The following is a 17,042-nucleotide window of genomic DNA, read 5'->3' on the forward strand; positions in this document are numbered from 1 at the left end:
TTTTATGAAACAATGATGTCTAATTGTAAGTTAAAATACCGATAGAACGTAATAGATTAAACATCATAAATACGATGCTTCATCTAAGCTCGTCCGTCTTTTTGTATCAATAAATATTTCATTTCACGGTCTGAAGTTTTTCTAACTACATATTAATCCGACTACACTACTCGTCAGTTAACAGATTCGGCGAAAATATTTTATTTGATATCGTTCGAGGATCAAAGATCGCTCGTTAAACAAATACATCGTTTATACTATAGGCGAACGAGCTTAAACGTTAAAGTTCTTATGGCTCACTTATGGATCGTCCTGTATACAAAATCGATATCCTACGTTCGTGGTTTTACATCCGAGATTTATCATTTTTTCAGTATCGGAAAAGGATTAGTACGGCATATAGGGATTCGCTAGTTCCGTTCAACGAAGATATATGTGTTCTGTCATTCCACATTTCCAGATTTATCACTTTTTCGTTTTCGAAACGTGTATCCCACCGATACGCGTTCTTTTTCCTCTTTCTTCTTTTACCTCTTTTTTTTTCGTGTCTGTTTTCTTGTTTGTTCTTTTTTTTCCTTTATTTTAACCAAATACACGTTAAATTTGCCACGCAACCACGTTTACATTCGCGTACAAAGGATTGATCGGAACAATATTGAAATTACTTATTTTATTTATTGCATTTGAAATTGACCAACAAAAATGATTTCAGAAAATTGAATTTATTTCGCAAAAGACGATTAATTGAGCTTCTGTAACGCTGTATCATTAGGAAATTACACATTCGTGTATTTTACTTGTATCTTTTCAATTTTGTTTATCTGTTTATAATTGTTGTTTAGACTTCGTTTTATCTTATTTCATTTCATTTTTTTTCTTTTTTTTAATATCATTTAAACCTTTGAGGTGGTTTATTATACGTGTTGGTTGGTTTATTAAGGAGACGGGTGATAAAATTGTAATAATCAATTATATTAAAATCACTTTAAGTACAAGTACAGGAATAGTGTATACCGGTCGTAATCGTCGCCCGCTCAATGCTACTGTCCAACTCTATGCCCACTATTCGACTGTATGACTCGTTATAATGACTGTCCTAAAGAACACGTTCGTCTATTTATATCGGCCGGTGTTATTATAAAAGGTTCGAATGTAACTCCGGTTGAGGATTACAAATAACGGGGATAATATTTTGTCCGGAGTTCGTTTACCTTTGAATCTAGCAAACCAAAATAACGTTGGCGCTCCAAGGCACAACAATATGAGTCTCTTCCGATTGACTCATATACTGCTACGCCTTATTTTACCAAATCTGGAATTAATAATGAAAATGGCAGGGAACCATAATGTCACAAGCAAGCGAAAGCAAAATTTAGCAACATTGGTTCAAACGTATCGTAGACTAAACGACTGTCTCATAAAGATTATCAATTCTTCTTGAATTAAACATATCAGTTACAATGGTTTGTATGTAATTTTTGAACATAAAAGTTCCAACCAAGAAAGATATTCTCCTCGCAAGTGCAAAAGTCGAGACTTGAAATTATAGGTTTAGATCTAAACAAAACCAAACGAATTCAAATTTCGAATGAAGTACCAAAATTCTGGTCCCAGTAGCTCGATTTAAACTAAAACAGCGAATCGCAATAATTGTTTCAAATAATTTAATTTAATCAACAACCTGGTCCCAAAAGCACAACCCAGCCTTAATATAATTACTATTCGCTATTTTAGGTTCGGTTGTGCTTCTGAGACCAAAATTTTGGCTAACTCTGAGAGAAAAGGATAGCCAGAGATTTTGGTATTTAATTTGAGATTTTAATTAGTTCGGTTTTGGGTGGATTTATACTTTTGAATTTCGATTGTTCGCATAAGGAGAATGTTTTTCTTGATTAGAATTTTTATCTTCAAAGGATAGGTCACTCAGATAGGCCTAGATCCAGCGTTTCTCCATAAAACCCACTCAAAATCACCCGAAAACACTCATCCATCAGTCCTTCAATCTCGCTATACACGCATTTATATCAGGCTCGCCATACAATAAAGAAAAACTACTTCCGCGTGTCTACCCAGTGGAAATATCGCGAATTGCTCTGACGCCACCAGCAATCATCGCTTGACACTATACCGAAACGCAACGCACTGGTCTGCGACCTGAATCGAACGAGAACCAGCTATTAAGATTATTACGCGGGTCGTCGTTCAAATTGCCAACGATGTCCGACGCATGATTTAGTTAGCCGGCTCGGTGAAGCGAACAGTGAGCAAAGTGCAACGACCACCACCACTGAAAATGCTCGATGATGTACAGTGGCAGATGAAAATATCCCATCACTTAGAGAAAATTTTTGAAATTTTATTACGACCATTACAAGACAGGACTGTTGTGGCTATAATAGACAAATTTGAAGACCTATGATGCAAGAATTACAAAACGTTTATTGTAAATCGTGAAAAAATTAGCGAAAAATTAGTACACAAAATGAAAAGAATACCAAGGCGAGAATAATTCAATTATTTCTCAAATTTGAAAAAAGTGTTCCTCGTTCTATTCTAATACGTGATTCTTCTATTTATCATTTTTTCAAGTAGCCATCATATCAAGAAATACCACTGCGCGTCTTCTCATTCTACTCTATCCAATAGAACGATATAACACTTGCTAGTCGTATCATAATCGCTGAAACATCCTGTGCACGTACGAAAGCAAACCAAACACAGGACCAGTTAAACGATAAAAAGAGAAAGACCTAACCACTGCGCAAAGCTCAGTCTCCAGCACTAAACGAATGACCCCCGAGTGGCGCGCGTCCCCTATTAGAATCTAATATGGCAAAGTGAACGGCCAAGCGTTTGCGAGTTAAAGAGCGTGACACCCCAATGCTCGTAGGCGTATCAGCGCGTGTATCACGTTTAACAAGCTAGAGAGCTAAAGACGAGAGAGAGAGCGAGTCACACACACACTAAAACGAGACACTATACCACGATTATAGTAACAAGTTGAAGTCCACGTCCGATGGAGCGCACAGTAGTCGCACGAAACTCGCGGTGGTGGGGATGTGGTGGGGATAAAACGCGCAATGATCTCGGCGCGCATCGAAGTGGAGGGGATAGCGTGGCGCTGTAACCGGAGTGGAGGGGGGATGGGGATAAATAGCGCGCGCTCGAGGGTAGGACCGCGCGGAAGGAACGAGGGCTTAGATGGTGTTTACGCAGTGGTGGTGGTAGTAAAGTGGCGGCGGGCACCCCTGTGTCCCGATAGAAACGACAAGAGAGGACGGGCTGCTGGGTTGGTAGGCTGCAGCAGCACCACCGGGGAAGGGGTGGAGTTGTTTACGGCGGAGTAATCTGCTCGTCGACGGATACCAATATCGATGACGTCAATTAGTACGAGCGAAAGCCTCCTACCCGCTTTTCCTCCACCATGTATCATCATGGTGGTGTATGTATGTACGGCGCGGCATGGCACGGCGTGATAAATCACGGCAGCAGGCGGCGTTCCCTTCATTCACCTCCCACAGCTCGTACCCTCGAAATTGGCCCACATGTACTTGACTCCATAATGCTCGATTCCACGAGCTTGTGCCTTCTCGCTCTCTCCCTCTCTCTTTCCTGTTTCTATATATGCGTGTATATGGTCTCTTGTTCTACCATGTTCGTCGCCTTCGTCGATAAGAGGCTGAGACTTTATTTCGAGAATAGAACGGTCGACTTGCGGCATTAGTTTCTGGAAAGGTAGTTTCCTAGGGGTTCTTTTGTAGCTTGGCGGCGTTGTGATGGGGAAACTGGTCTTCCGGTTACGCTTCACATCACGTGTAATTGCTCGGGTAGAGAATATTTCTTTTCGTGCTGTTTTCGAATAACGTTTCGTCACGGTATGGTCAGGTGATCGTCCGGTGAGTGACCTCGGTTTATTTGGAAAAAATTGGAGAAGTTTAAAACACAACACTGTACTTTAACGAATTCTTAATTAGCTGAAGGATAAACGTGTTTCTCGTCGATAAAGCTGCTCACAAATTTTAATGCAATATACCTTCCTTAGTATGTTATACAAAAATATATGTTTTTATTCTTAATTACAATAATTACAATATTTAAAAATCTTGATCATTCTTCTTATATGTTATACCTACAAAACTAACCGGTATCTTCCCCTCTCCCTCCCACCAAAGAAGGAGGAAAACATCGAAAAGCTGTAAAAAAGAAGAATCGTATCACGTCTGAAAATTGAATCTCCAACATCAACGATTCTTTGGCTACACATCTCGTTGACGAATATCGAATACGAAACACGGATTCTTTTTTGAGACGATCTTTTCACGGTCATAAACGGCTGTGTTCAATTTTCCGCTAACGCCGCGTCAGTCGAAAGAAAAGAAAAAAAAAATAAAAAGAAGAGGAAGAAGAGAAAGAGTTTGGTTAGGATAAAGGGCGAGGCTAAAAATCCATGCTGATCAAAATCGGGCTTCTATGAAGGGGAGACGAGACTAATCCTGTAACGCCCTCGAGTGTTTCCTTGATCAAATTTGATGAATGTATCTGTATCACTGTACACACGTATTAATATTCCCCTACTCCCCATAATTCATTCGAGCTGCAGAGATCAGTGCTCCGCTTAGGAAACAAAGGAGGACACGGGATCGCAGATGTGATCAATAAGATTTTCACTGATCCGACTACTTCTGAACGAACCGGGGATTATTTAATTGACTTTCGGACCTTCTTCCCTTCCTTTGAGCACGGTAGGCGTCCGAGCGAATAGAAACAAGTAGAATACCATGTACAGGTCTTGTTAAATTGAGATTGTTCTGGTGAATGAAGATTGAGAAAAGTTTCTATCTTCTATTACAAATATGTATAAAAATTACAAATATGTACACATTTACATGTGAAGATTGCAGCAGAGAAATATGATAATTCCTATCTTCTGTTTCCTATAAAAAAGTTCCATAATGTATAACTAAACTGTTATACATTACTAAACTGAACTAAACTGTTCTTTCATTTCGTTTTACGTAATTTAGGGATTAAATATGCGCTCTTCTTAGCTATCCATTCTTGAATATTTAAAGAATATCGACTGTTATAGACTACGGATGTTTCTACAATCTTTCCTCTTTACGAACATCTTTAGGAAAGTAATTAAGAAACTAACGTCCATATACGATATGGACACAAGTACTTTCTATGGTAGATAAGTATTCGAATACTACGTGAGCTACCGTACATGTACGTCTACCATACTGGAGAGAACAATAGCAAAAAGCCATTCGAATTTCATTCGTACTTCTTATACGATTAAGATACGTCTCGCTATATCAAAGTATCCACAACAGTATCTTACTAACGATACTACAAATGTACTATCTATTTAAAAAGAGAATTGTACGTGTACAAACATCGCATTATGACTGCCTCGAATATCAAAACTAAAACTTAACATTTCAACACCATGTCACATTTTAATTTTAATGAAGAAAGGAATGCCTAAGACAAGGAGAAGATCCAGGGCAGCAAAAAGGGCAGAAACCCAGTGAGAAACATCATTCACCGGCATTATCGATATTCATCGAGGAAATCAAGACACGGTGCGAGCTTAAACTCGATTTCCGCTCGGTCATTTTTTGGCGAACATCGAAAAAGGAACAAAAGAGAACGACAAAGAGGGAGGGAGGGGGCCGTAAAGCTCGGCCGTTTCCCAGTTGCCGTCGGTCGCGAAATTTGATTCCGAAATAAAAATAGAATATTGGGGATAACGCGAATCGGTGAAGCCATTTGATCTTCGAGTGAGGCGGAATGGTCGGCCGGGGTGGGTTACGGGGACGGGCGAGGAAACATATCGATATGGGGAAGCGGTACGAGAACGGAATACAGAGGAGCGCATTATCGCCAAAAGCCAACTACCCTCTGCCATTCTCGCGGATCGCATTACTTATTATTTGAAGAAACATTCTGCTCCAAGCACTTTGTAATATTACGAGAAATTACTTTGGACCGATTGATCTCGACAGATTCCGATCCTCGCGAACTTTCGCGATCCTCAAAGTAATTTTGATCCGCTCTTTTAAACGAAGTGAAATTGATTCGTACGATTTGAAGCTTTCACGATGATCATTAGAATGTTATACAGCGGTGATCTTCAACAGTAGGACATATCATGTGCCGTGAAAAATTCTGTCATTTCTTTTCCACTTTGGCGTTACGCAAACGCTGAAACTACCTGTAACTGGGATTTACCAATTTGAGACAATCGGATCGTGTCTACGATTGTTTGTTCGTTTTCAATGCGTTCAAAAGCTGATGGATATTCATCGTCGACTTTGCTAGGTGTACGAAAAACATACCATGAGTGATTCGATGGTAAGAAGCTCTAATGACGATCGCGAAAATGTGCATGACGATCGAACGAAGCGGCGGACCGTCTGTGGCCAACGACGATTTGATGCACGCGGTCGAAGAAAAAGAACAGGCGATTCACAATTTCGTCAACTTTCCATTCATTCTCCGCGAATTTCACGGTCGTGTCTCCACGAAATTGTGTCACACGGTCTAGAATTTCGGAAGTTATACCGTCTGGAATTCCGGAAGTTATGCCGTTTGGAATTTCGAAAGTTATGGTCACGCTGGCTACAATTCTGAGCGACATCGTTCTATGAAGCGGGGATACAAAACCTAGTATTTCGTTATGACAAATATCACAATAACGATAAAAACGACGTAAAAGACTAGTTTAAGATATATACACTACGATAAATATCAAAGATTTTGGGAATAAATTCAACTTCTCTTCAACAGCCAATGGCAACTTCTGTTCTGGATGCGTCTCGTATAATACGAAGGAAATAACGGATTTGTAATAAGATACTTATTTAGAAAATGAAAACCGTGAAACACGTGCAATTTGCACTGAACATCAGCCAGTGTTCTAATACTTATAACCAACCAGTGTATTCGTGGTTCTATCGTGTTTCCAAAGTACCTTGGATTTTGTTGCCTGAAAGAAACTGGAACAGTTTCAGATCCCTCCTGAAGGAGTGAACTGGAAATCCGAAGAACCACAAATTTTATGTTCGAACGATTCTTAATTCTTTGTAATCCTACATCGATTCGAAGGCTTATTTTGTTATCTTATTGCTCATTTGTTTATTCTTATTTATTGGAAGGAATTTATTGCCAGAAATATCGAGGTGATTTTTCTTGTACTTCATTCCTACTTTCTTCTGAGTTTTTGTTTTAGAATCTTGATACAGAACATTGCAAGATACTTTTACTTTCTGCACTATTGTATAATCGTATACTATATGAAACAATGATGAGCAAATGATGATGAGAATATACCACGTTGAAAAGGTGAAAGCAAAGTTGTCATGCAATTAACTACGTCATAACAAGAAGCAGATGAAAGAATGGACTCACCAACAGTTGTCTTCGTTACTGGTAGTCGATCTTCAGTCGAAAGTGATGATCAGGCTGCAAGTGTTTATGCATTTTTTAGAAAATTTCAAGCAACATTTTTACACATATTACATATAATTAAGTGTATGTACAACATCCAAAGCAAATGTTACTCACTATAGTATTTAACCTTCTATCTGCATAATGGATCGTTTTCCACCGATAATTGTAAGTAATGTTTTTTATTCATCCCATTTCTTTGTTCAAACTCTGTTTCTACTCTGCTTAAAAAAGTCAAGTTAAATATACAGTGGTAAAGACGTATTCTAGAAACTTGGAAGAATATTCAATAATTTTTAGAGATCTTCTAAAACGGAGAAACCTAACGGAAACTGCGTGGACTTAAACGACCCAGTACGCAGGCGACGTGAGTAAAAATAACGTTACAGACCTAAGGTCGATGGTTAATAGACGAAACAAATGTGCGATTCGTTTCATCAGCTTCGTTCGTAAAAAATATCAAATTGCGCATAAAAATTCGCAGTCTGGCGATGATCGATCCACGATTCATCTCTCAGCAGGTTCATGACTTGGTTTTGCCGCGAATGCACGAACGGCCTTAAAAATTTATCGACGTGTCAATGAGACGGTACCATTTGAATGATAAGCGGGCTCAATGAGGTGGAAATTGTCCAGAGTGAATGTCACGCACGACTTTCCACGCATCATTAAGCATCCACCCTGACTGAATTTCGTTTTTCCATGCTTAACGCTAGCTTCCATCGGTGAAAGCCGCGAATTTCACTCGGCGCCCTTTCGAGACCATTTTGTTCCGAGCGTACAGGGTGTTTTAACCCTATTACGATCTTTTGAAATTTTGTTTCAACCTTGCTCTTCAAAAATTTCAACGAATTTCAACGGAGTTCCAAAGAAATTTGCAATGTTTGAAGGAGAAAAGCTCGAATATAAAACTGAAATAAATGTCAAGTATCCGCAACGATTCTCTCGTATCATCTTTTAATTTGCGATATTCTTTAACGATAGAGAAGAACGTCTGAGTTAAAAATGACACGCAGGGAATGTAGCAGTTTACTATTTTTAATTTGTCAGCCATTACAAGTAAAAGGTTTCAAGATAAACATGTAGTAGATACAAAGATTTTTCACATAAATCATTATTCTAAACATGGAGGTATTATTATCGATTTTTATTATTTACCATCTTCTATGAACGAGAATCTCATTTTACTTTCAAATAAAAAAAAATGCCATCGACCGACGTAATTAATAAAGCAAATAGATAAATTAAAAAAGATCAACGACTGAAGTACTGTCATTGCTGCTATCGAACATCGTTATTAACAAACTAAATACGAGATCCTGTTGATATGGTATTTAGCAACAAATAAAAAATGAAATTGGATATTTGGGAGGATAACGAGGGTGATTTTGCGGACGTTATAGATCGGCAACGTATGATCGGCGTTTAGCCAGCCGTGGTCGACCGCATTCGATATATAAACACTCTCATTTGGTAATATATCTCATTAAGGCCTCATTGATCCACCGTGACGATAAATTTATCCGGCAGTTTAGAATGATATGCGAACCAATCTCTCGGTGTGGCGCACGCCGATAAAAAGCCGCACTGTAGTTGGTTTATTACACCGGATTCGATTGCGACCGGATCAATTTATAGAAAAGTGAATCGAATGAAGAGCCGAGTCTCCATTGTTCCGCGATAATTGTTCATCGAGCGGAAAATCAGTTGAAAATTTTTATTCCTCCGTGAGAAATTTAAAGGCTGGAGAATGCACAAAGTGTATATAATATGCAAAAGTACGTAAACAAATCCGAAATTTAATATAATACTCTTTATATCAGTTATGTCTATTACGTAATACGATTGTGTACCTAAATTCCACTGTTTCAATTGCATCTACAAAAATATGAATTTGCATTGATAATTGAATTTGCATAAAAATATAAATATCCGCAGTCTAAAAGTAGTAAGGTCTAAGAACAATCTATGTAGCATCATTTGATAGCGTATATTTTTTAACGCTATAAATAGATAAGTACATGTATTATACTCTTCAGCCTTGCTGAGTTCTTTGAGTGATTTTCCAATGAATTACATTTATCGTTGACAAAGTTCTCAATTTCGAGGAAAATGTAACAGAATTGATGATAATAAGCGGAATTTTCTATTTCAATTTTATATTAAACATTTTCTTAAAATATCAAAAAGATCTTTTTATTATGTTGGAACGAGAGTGAGATTGAGGGATGAACATTTCAAGAATACAAGTTTAGTATTAAAATTATGCTAATTATATGATTAACATGAACAACGTCAAGGTGTTATTCAAATTGTGTTGAAATTATAAATCTTTTACTAAATATCATTATTGGAAGATATTACTGATAAATAGATATTATATCAATAAATATTATTATTGGAGGAAAGCTATTATTCGAAGAACGTTTAGAATTATCGACAAATGGAATAGCAAGAGTGGACGCGGCAAAGTGGAATAACAGGAAAGAAGGGAACAAGGAAAAGTCGACGAGGGTGACATGTTGGAACCTCTGACAGGGTGGAAAATTCGAGCCGAAAAGGAAGTCGTGAAACGATCATGATTTTTTGTCATGGGAATGGAATGAATATAGAATATAACACGAATGGGAAAATCATATAGACACACGTTTTCACCAACTACGTCCTACTAATTGTAATTCGTGGGCTGACCGTGTGTTACACAGCTATTACTCTACATCGCTAAATCGCAATGCATTAAAACATTGTATTAAAAGCAAATTATCGTTTTAAAATGTTTGTTTCCATGCGAATCGAATCAATTATTTCAAAAGTATTAAATTTCGAATTAAAAAATGATCCAGTAGCACGTTGAAACGACGAAATCCTTGCGTAACGATCGAAGAACATAAGAGAAGAGGAACGAAAGACAATGATTCTGTGATGAAAACAAAAAATGTGCACTTTTATAACATTCCCAGCCTTGTTATCGGAATTTAATAAATTAGAATTGTACGTATAATTATAAGTATAAATTATACATACATATGTATATATATGCATATATAATTCATATGTACAATTATATGTACACGATTTAATTCATTTACCATTTCCATTTATATGTATGTATAATTATATATATATAATTTATATGTACAATTAAGAGTATATAATTTAATTTCCACTTATATATATATATAATTGATATGTACAACTATATGTATACAATTTAATTCATTTACCCTTTCCACTTAACATCTCCTTTTAAAAATGCACTTATGCTCTAACTATGACAACTACGATGTAAAAAGCAAGCCCAAACGATGCCAAAAGCATCTTGCATGCACATCAAACATAGTCGGCGAAAAATCTCGAGAAAGCCCACTCCCAATGAAATTGACCCTCCACCATGATCCAGCTTGTTCTACACTCTGGTAATCGGTTGGTAGCCGCGTGTCTATGCAAATTCTCCGGCTTCGAAATCGCGGCTATCAAGATGTGAGTCACGCCTGTAATCTTTCGCATAGTAAATTATCCGCCAATATCAACGAGATCAGATACTGGCCGGTATTATCTGTTACGATTGGAGGATGAGGGGAGGATTCGAGAGGGACAGAGAGACGCCGAGCAGAGGGTGCGACAGAGTCGCACGGACGACATTGTGGAAAGAGAAAATCAGGAGGAAAGGGAATAACGGGGAAAGAGAGAAAGGGAGAGAAGAAGAGAGAAAGAGATGGACAGTGGAACCCCGACGGTGTAAGGGCTTTGCGCAGTTATAAATGCGGTTTTGTATCTAGCTTTACAGGACAAAGTAATGGGCTTAGATAATCCTGATTTAATAAATCGAACAGTTGCGGAGGGAGCGTTTACAACGCGTGACTAACGCGTTCAAAAACAAGATGAATGACGCGCCACGTCGAAGTGCCGCCGCCTGCTCGCATTTACATTTCGCCACTGTATCTCCGAAGCGGGAGGACAAAAAAAAAAATTGCCCGGAAAATGCGAATCCAAAATTGCGTGGGATTTGTCGAAATGGCTAGTCGCTGATTTCAATTCTCTTTCTCTATTTTTCTTTTTTTTTTTTTTTTTTTGTTCTTTTTTGGGGCTGAATCTTAGGGTAAGTAGAGAGAATACGATGGTTTTCTGTTGATGGGGTAAATAAGTTTGGATTAGCTGAGAATATTCTGACAATTTAACCGAAAATATTTCTTATTTAATATACACGTTGAGGGAATATTTTATCCCATACAGCGTAGTGATATTAATTTAGAGAAAGATAGTAAAACCTACGTATCTCGCGAGAATTATGAGAGTAAAACGTTTCGATTTATTGCTAGTGAAAATAGGCTGTTTCAAGAATTTGTTGATTCAAATATCCTTGCTTATTTATGTTATTTTCACAGACTTGATAATACGTTTTACATTATTCTGTTATTCGGACAGTTGTTGGCTGATCTTCTTTACATTAAGATTTTAAATTTAAGTAAAAGAAATCTTTAGATAAGACGTATCATTTTTTAATCCCTTTAAGGATCCATTCCTTGCAAGAAGATATTTCCTTTAAATATCGTACATTATTTTTTAATTTTCTTATTTCCTTCTTGTAAATGGACATAAAACGATAATTGCTGTAATAACGTAACTGACTCTTCAACGCGTGATATGATATTTTGACGAACGTGGCCGTGTTCCACTGGCTGTTCTAACATTAACGTTCAATTTGAGGGCAATGTAAACTGCAGAGAGATTTTAATGGCTTATTATCGGTTACTTGCGTCACGTTTTGGCCCCATTACGGTCTATTAAATTAGAGGTAATTCCTGGTTAAACAGTACGCCGCCATAATGTTAGCCGAAAATCAATTCTTACACCCTGTTGGGACAATTTTCGCTCTGTATAAGAACAATTCATCAGCAACCCAAATTATTTCATAGTCATCGAATCTTTACATTTTTTAAAAATTTACAAACTACACGTATACTACACGTATACTAACGTGGGAGATGATTGGGGTAAAAACAGAATATTTAAGAATATTTTACCCTTAGAAGAATATTATTAATATTATTGTATTGTTATTATTAATAATAGTCTCTTATGGTAAATATATTCTTTATTTTATTTTTCTCATTTTAAAGAAATAAAGAGGATTGTACTAAGTTTTTTAATAAATCTTCCTAATATTTTTTCTCCTTATTTCTTAATTCTAATCTAAGGTTCTTAATCCTGTTGCATTAGTACTATTACTGTTATTCTATTGCTATTCTACTTTCTTATTCTATAACTCTATCTTGCGAAAGAAATAGAAAATACAAAAAGCATCAATTTCAGATATACGACATAAACAGATACAATTAAATAAAAAGTACAATTATACTGTATAGAAACGTGAATTTTAGAAAACTGAATGAAAGTAAATTAAATTAGAATTCAATAAAATTCACCGCAAAAACCGACATCAAATTTCTAAGATTCCCTTTCCAACAAAAGTATCGTTCTCTGTTCGCAAACCAGAAATATCTATCCTTCGCGAACACTTACACAGAAATATCCGTTAATAAAGATATGTATACAGGGGGACGATGATAAAATTCAAAAAATCTGTTGCCGTACGATAAACTGGAATCTTCGAAACGGTGCAATGATCGAGCAAACGTGAAATGAAAATCGAGTTTCCGGATGGGAGATAGGATTTTCAATCGGAGCAGTTGGCAATGGCCAAAAGTCGGTTTCTTCGCGGGCTCGTAATAAAAATTTATCCTTTGCCATCCCGGTTCCCGCTTATCTTTTTTATTCCGCTCCCTTCGCTTTTATCGCTGGTGATAAAACGTTCGATCTATGGGCCGATCAACATATCGCGATCGGAAATCGCGCGGACGAATTATTAAGTAAGGACGCCTAGAAACATTTCTTATCGTCGAGCAAACTGTTTCATCGTTTCTTACTTGGTTATCATACAGGGTGAGTCGATGAAGATTACCAGCGAAAATAATTCGCTATCCATTGACTGCACGAAAAAATGTATGAAATCAAATTTTCTATATTCGAGACAACTCAACGGATGAATATATTCTCACTAACAGATGCCCAGCATTTTCCGAGCTATCAACGTGACCTTGAGCTTTTTAAACAGCGCCACGTATCGTTTCCATCGTAGCCGTAAAAAATACGAATCCAACGACCTACGATAAACCCCTCAATCAACCTTGAATCTCAAAACGAAACGAAAATTTGTAGGAGGCTTGCTCCGTTCTTAGAACTCGTGCAGAAATTGCTGGGCGCGAGATGCAGCTACTCTTTACAAATCTCTGTATACACGCGAACCAAAACTCTGCCATTAGCTTAGCTCGAGCAAAGCTATGACCAAGGCGCACTGTGGACGAGCAATTATTGTCCACACGATCATACACGTCTGTACTCGTTGCTCTTAGCTGGAAAAACACACAAAGATGTATAATCGTAGCGATATCGCGCGGACGACAGTGTCCGCATCGGACCCGAGTATTATCTATGTGAACAGTAGCAGGCGAATTAAGAACGATCCACCTGTACGAAAAAAGCCTGTTCAGAGGTTGAAGGCGACTCAAGGTGGTCCCTTCGTACATCTATAAAGCTGGAAATACGCGGCAGGAGTCCCGTGTCCCCGCAACAATGTATTTAATTAACGTAACGGGCGCCAGGGGAGCGGCGGGACTCGAGCGTAGCGATTGCACCCACAAACCACCCTCTATCCATAGCGGCGAGCGCCGCGTGACCCCAACTAAACTCCACCCCCGTGGCGGCCCCTCTTTCCTCACCAATCCGCAGGCTTGTTCAATGGCCGCCAAGTCGAGAGCTTAAATTAAAGATATAAGCGTGGCGTCGCTTGGTTTGGTGGTGGTGGTGGTGGTGGTAGTGGTGGTGATGGTGGTGTGCAACGCGCAGCCCTTGCCGTGTAGGCGGTAAACGAATTAAAAAGTAAACGGCCAGCCGTAAAAGTTAATAGCTGTTCGGATGAAAATTAAAACACTCGAGGAATTAAGATAACGGAGAGAAAGGAAGCCAGACAATCTGGGCGAGATTGACTGCAGCCCGAGAGCTGGAACCTGGCACGAGCGTAAAACGTCAATCCCTCTCTTTAAATAGGAACATCCCACTCGTAAGCGCACCTCTTTCTTTTTCTTCGAACCCTTCGCGAGGCTGCACGGTGCGACGTGCAGGATAGACAAAGATAGGAATAACCTTGTTAAAAATAACGTTGTTCGATTTTGATCTCATTACTCGATGATACCATCGGTGGAAGTAATACAAATGTAAACGATAACTCGCGGGAAAATCGACAGAGGATTAGTAGAAATCGTTTGTACATCAAAGTCTAATAGCTAGAAAATTACCAAGCTCGTTATTATACGTTCTTGTCTGTTAATTCCTGTTAAATAATAATTGTTACGCCGTAAATGTGGAGAATTTGAGCAAAGATACGTATAATTCTAATTTCCAATTTGAAAATTTCTTTCTTCCTTTCAACAACGATTTATTAAAAAAAGAAACGGTTCGAACCATCCTGCAAGTTTTCATTCCGTGTCAGAAAGGTATCGCATCGCATCGCTGTAGGATTTTGTCCTGCTAAAAACTGTTATCCTAAATGTTCTTCGTTTCTTTAACGAGATCCATTCGTAATCATCACTTGCTTGAGAAGTGGATTTCTGACCATATCTATCGCAAAAAATTACAGGAAAACTCTGTCATTCGTTAAACGCCAGCACAATGTCCGATGAAACGTAGGATAAGTGCTGTTATTAAGCCGCTATTTATTTAAACATTACCATGTGCGGTTAGACGAGAAAAGAAATATTCAAGATATTTCAACTGACCCAGAAACCAGAGGAGATGCTATCAAAGATTTGATAAGTGGACTTTTACCTACGACGGGCTTCCTGATATCGAGTTTTAGGGAAACTGCACATTACAAGCACTTTTTTATCTTTGTACCGAATAATCGTTCAAATGCCGCACTGTGGGATGGCTGGGTTGACTTGCAGGGAATGGAAGGTGTTGTTGCATGTTGATAGAAAGGAGGATTTTTAGAAAAGAGGAGTCTTGTGGGTTTCTCTAGGTTTTGAGCGATAGTAGATTCGCAGATGATTGTGCTTAACATTGTCGCAAAGGACGCAATTCTGAGGAACCTCAGATCCCTGAAGGAGGCAGCTGCAATGCTGGCGAAACGTCATGAAGAATTTCCTTCTGGACAAGGCTTACGCGCGAAAGCCTCGAACAGTGTGACGATCCAGGCCGTGAGAACCTTAAGATGAAGCCTCTCAGTTGGTAGATGGCTGTTTTCAGAAGATGGATAGAGTTTGAAATCTTCAGTCTTTGCAAATCTACGTTTGATGATGGTGAGTGTTAGAGAATGTTGATGGATCGACATATTTTTTAATTGGAAACCTTTTAGTTCTTCTTCGATTTTTCTGGATTGTATCGATAGATCGTGGTTTTTTAGGAGGTTGATAAGGTTCAAAAGTATATCTTCCGAAGATATAAGGGCTGAAGAATATCGATGGAAAGTTGGTTTCCTGGTTGATAGGTTTCTTTCTTAGTTTTCTGTGAGTCTTGACGAATAGTAGTGGTGAATAGTATTCGTAGATGGTAATCTTAGCCAGTTAGCTGTTTTCGACGACTATACTCGTCACGCTTAAATAGTAGTTACAATTTGCTGTTTAAATTGGAATTTAATAATTGGAATAAATTAAGAAATAAAACAGTCGTTTCGTTACAACTTAATTCTGTGTTGTAACAGCCACCCATACTCTGTGTTTGACGAGTATACTCGTTGTCGTTTACTTTTTCCCACACATCTTAGGTACACACTTTTCAAAGAGATCGCATCAGCTAACTGGTTAACGAAACTGGTAGAAATTCTCACTTGGTACTAGTATGTTTGCAAGATTATGTTTGGAAGTGAAAGATGTCAGAGAATGTTCGTGGAAAAGAGGATATTCAGGTCGAACGTGTGCGTTCCTTTAGACTAAGAGTTGGCTTCACAGAAGCAACGGTTTAATTACGAAAATCTGAATCTGCATTAACATATACTATCTACCTATATTATGGAAGAATTAGAAGTATTAAAAGAAATCAAAGTTCCAAATTTAATAATTATAGCACGCTGCTAATTAACTTAAAGAAGAAGAAGAAGAAAGACAGAAAAGTTTCCAACGAAAGGGTTCGTTTGTGATTCCAGGTATGGTTCCAGAACAGGAGGACAAAATGGCGGAAAAAGCACGCGGCTGAGATGGCGACGGCGAAGAGGAGGCAAGAAGAGGTCGAGGGCGTCGTCGCCGAGGGTGAGGATGGTTGCAGCGACGCGGAGGCTGAGGGAAACAGCGAGACTGCAGCGAAGAGGCTGAGAAGGGAACTCGAGCAACAATACAGGCATTAAAACACGCGAATAAAGAAACGAAATAAAAGAACGAATCGAAGGACTAGATTCACTAGGTAGATTCGTAAAAGGATGTGAAAGAGTACGTGGCAAAGAGAATTTTAGAAAAGGAACATCAAGACACACCGATCGTTAAACATTCCCCTTTTCTTTACTTCTCATTTTTTCACCGTTTCTTCACATTGCCAAA

The 17,042-nt window shown here is 38.3% G+C and overlaps 1 protein-coding gene across 1 annotated transcript in view; it reads left to right on the plus strand.

Annotated features, from left to right (window-relative positions):
• The window catches only part of LOC100648324 (homeobox protein Nkx-6.2), a 46,263-nt gene extending 29,221 nt beyond the window's left edge, over positions 1-17,042 (plus strand). The window contains exon 4 of the mRNA XM_003397198.4: positions 16,655-17,042. Coding sequence (XP_003397246.2) covers positions 16,655-16,852 — 198 coding nt within the window. The 3' untranslated portion in view covers positions 16,853-17,042. The remainder of the gene's footprint in view (positions 1-16,654) is intronic.

This window comes from Bombus terrestris, chromosome 8 (genome assembly GCF_910591885.1).
Source record: "Bombus terrestris chromosome 8, iyBomTerr1.2, whole genome shotgun sequence".
NCBI lineage: Eukaryota > Metazoa > Arthropoda > Insecta > Hymenoptera > Apidae > Bombus > Bombus terrestris.